Source organism: Triticum aestivum, chromosome 7B (assembly GCF_018294505.1).
Source record: "Triticum aestivum cultivar Chinese Spring chromosome 7B, IWGSC CS RefSeq v2.1, whole genome shotgun sequence".
Lineage (NCBI taxonomy): Eukaryota > Viridiplantae > Streptophyta > Magnoliopsida > Poales > Poaceae > Triticum > Triticum aestivum.
The window spans coordinates 25,726,216-25,728,635 of NC_057813.1; the positions used below are offsets into that span (position 1 = coordinate 25,726,216).

Below are 2,420 nucleotides of genomic sequence, written 5' to 3' on the forward strand. Positions count from 1 at the left end.
TGGAGAACGAGATTTCCTCTTAGAAGATTGGTTTGTAGAGTCCAAAAATTGACTAAGCATGTCTATGAGCATTAATTTGCATTTTGCCATTCACAATTGTAGCATAATAACCTCTGTTGCATTATGAAAATGGCTAAAAAAATAAACATTGTATGAACTTTCTTAACATGACATTTAAGGTCTCTTCACTTGCAATATATATGGAACCCTTGAAAATGTTCAATTCCCTCCAGCACTTTTGTTTAGTAGCTATGGTGTTTGCCTTGCCTAGATCTACACCGAGGTACTATCATATTAGCAAGTTGAAACCCCTTTAGCAGCATTGCTAAGAAAGAGCGTATGATGCGCGCTGAGCGCATGTGAAAGCACCGAACCACGGAGAACCGCGTGGCCATGTTATTATATACTTCGGCCTGCAATTCTATATGTTGAACCCGCGTATGCGTACGCGTATGACATGTGAAAGCAAGCAATTGCATTGCATTGGTGCAGAGCAAAACATGCGTGTGGGGGCCAAAACAAAAGAATGACACAATTATTGGACTCGTCGGCTATCTGGCCGAAGGAGGTATAGCAGATGAACTGATTGGCCATCTCACTTCACTAACTAGATGATACGGCAGACGTTGTTGCGGGAATGTTCTACATTATATCTGAATAAGATTTAATTGTATGGAACATAAATTTTTCATACACATTTGCTTGTTGACATGAATTTTTTCCTATGCGTGGTTGCATGCTGTGGTCTATTGTTGGGAGTTTTTTGGGCCAAAACAACGGAATATGGCTATTCATTTGGCTAGTCCATGTAGGGGTGGTTTCTATTAAGGGCAGCCTTTTGGCCTTAATATGCCGACGACGGAATATGCCGACGACGTCCTTGACGACTTTGAGTACGAGGGGCTGCGCCGCAAAGTCCAGATCAGCGAGTCCACTTCCCGCAAGGTACTCAGCTATGTCACACGCCACAGTCCGCTGCTCTTCCGTTTTGCCATGAGCAGGAAGCTCAAGACTGTCCTCAATAAGATCAAAGAGCTGGTTGTGGAGATGAACACGTTTGGCCTTGAGGATTATGTGAGTCGGGAGGAGCTCCAACGTCCTTGGCGGCAGACGCACTCCAAACTGGATGAGTCTGCCGAGATCTTTGGAAGAGGTGATGACAAGGAGGGATTGGTGAAGTTGCTGCTAGACCCGCAAGATCAGAGGAAGGTGCAGGTGCTTCCCATCTTCGGTATGGGAGGTCTTGGCAAGACGACACTTGCTAAGATGGTGTACAATGACCAAGATGTCCAGCAACATTTTGAGTTGAAGATGTGGCACTGTGTGTCAGAGAATTTTGATGTTATTGCTATTGTGAAATCCATCATTGAATTGGCTACAAATGAGAGGTGCAACCTGCCTGACAACATCGAATTATTACAGAAGAAACTTGACGAAGTCATTGGCCAGAAGAGGTTTTTTCTGGTTCTCGATGATGTATGGAATGAAGAGAAGAAGTTGTGGGAGGATGAACTGAAGCCACTATTGTGCTGTGCTGGTGGACCAGGAAGTGTCATAGTGGTCACATGTCGAAGCAAGCAAGTGGCCTCTATAATGTCCACTGTTAAGCCCCATGAGCTAGCATTTTTGAGTGAAGAAGATTCATGGAAACTATTCTCGAACAACGCATTCAGCAATGGTGTAGAGGAGCAAACAGAGTTAGTCACCATCGGAAGACGTATTGTCAATAAATGTGGGGGGTTGCCTCTTGCTCTGAAGACACTGGGTGGTTTGCTGAGTTCAAAGCAACAAGTACATGAATGGAGGGCAATTGAAGAAAGTAACATTGGGGATAATGATGTCAAGCCCATACTAATGTTAAGCTACAAACACCTATCATATGAAATGAAGCAATGCTTTGCATTCTGTGCACTTTTCCCCAAGGATTATGAGATGCAGAAGGATATGTTGATGCAACTATGGATGGCAAATGGCTTTATTCAAGAAGAGGGAACACTGGATTTAACACAAAAAGCAGAATTCATTTTTCATGAATTGCTTTGTAGGTCCTTCCTGCAAGAAATGAAAGTCAAATGTGGTATATATTATGGTGGCAGAGAATATGAGACAATACATTGTAAAATGCATGACTTGATGCATGACTTGGCCAGAGATATCACCAATGAATGTGTCACCATAGAAGAATTGATGGAACATAAAGCATTGGTAAAAAATGCCCGTCACCTGCAATTGTCGAAGGTTAAACTGGAAAAGAAATGTGAGGTGTTTGATGAAAAAACATCTCTCCGCACTTTGTTAGATACTTCAAGGACACACAAGGATTCGAAATGGCTGCCACATGTATCATTACGAGCATTGCAGAGTGTTTGCAGTAGTTTCAAGGCCGAAAATGCAAACCATTTACGGTATCTTTTTTTTTT

The 2,420-nt window shown here is 42.7% G+C and overlaps 1 protein-coding gene across 1 annotated transcript in view; it reads left to right on the forward strand.

Moving 5' to 3' along the window:
* The first annotated feature begins 849 nt into the window (after positions 1–849).
* LOC123157581 (disease resistance protein RGA2) overlaps positions 850–2,420 on the forward strand; it is a 5,350-nt gene continuing 3,779 nt past the window's right edge. The window contains exons 1-2 of the mRNA XM_044575856.1: positions 850–1,722; positions 1,759–2,395. Of these exons, the coding sequence (XP_044431791.1) occupies positions 850–1,722; positions 1,759–2,395 (1,510 nt within the window). The remainder of the gene's footprint in view (positions 1,723–1,758; positions 2,396–2,420) is intronic.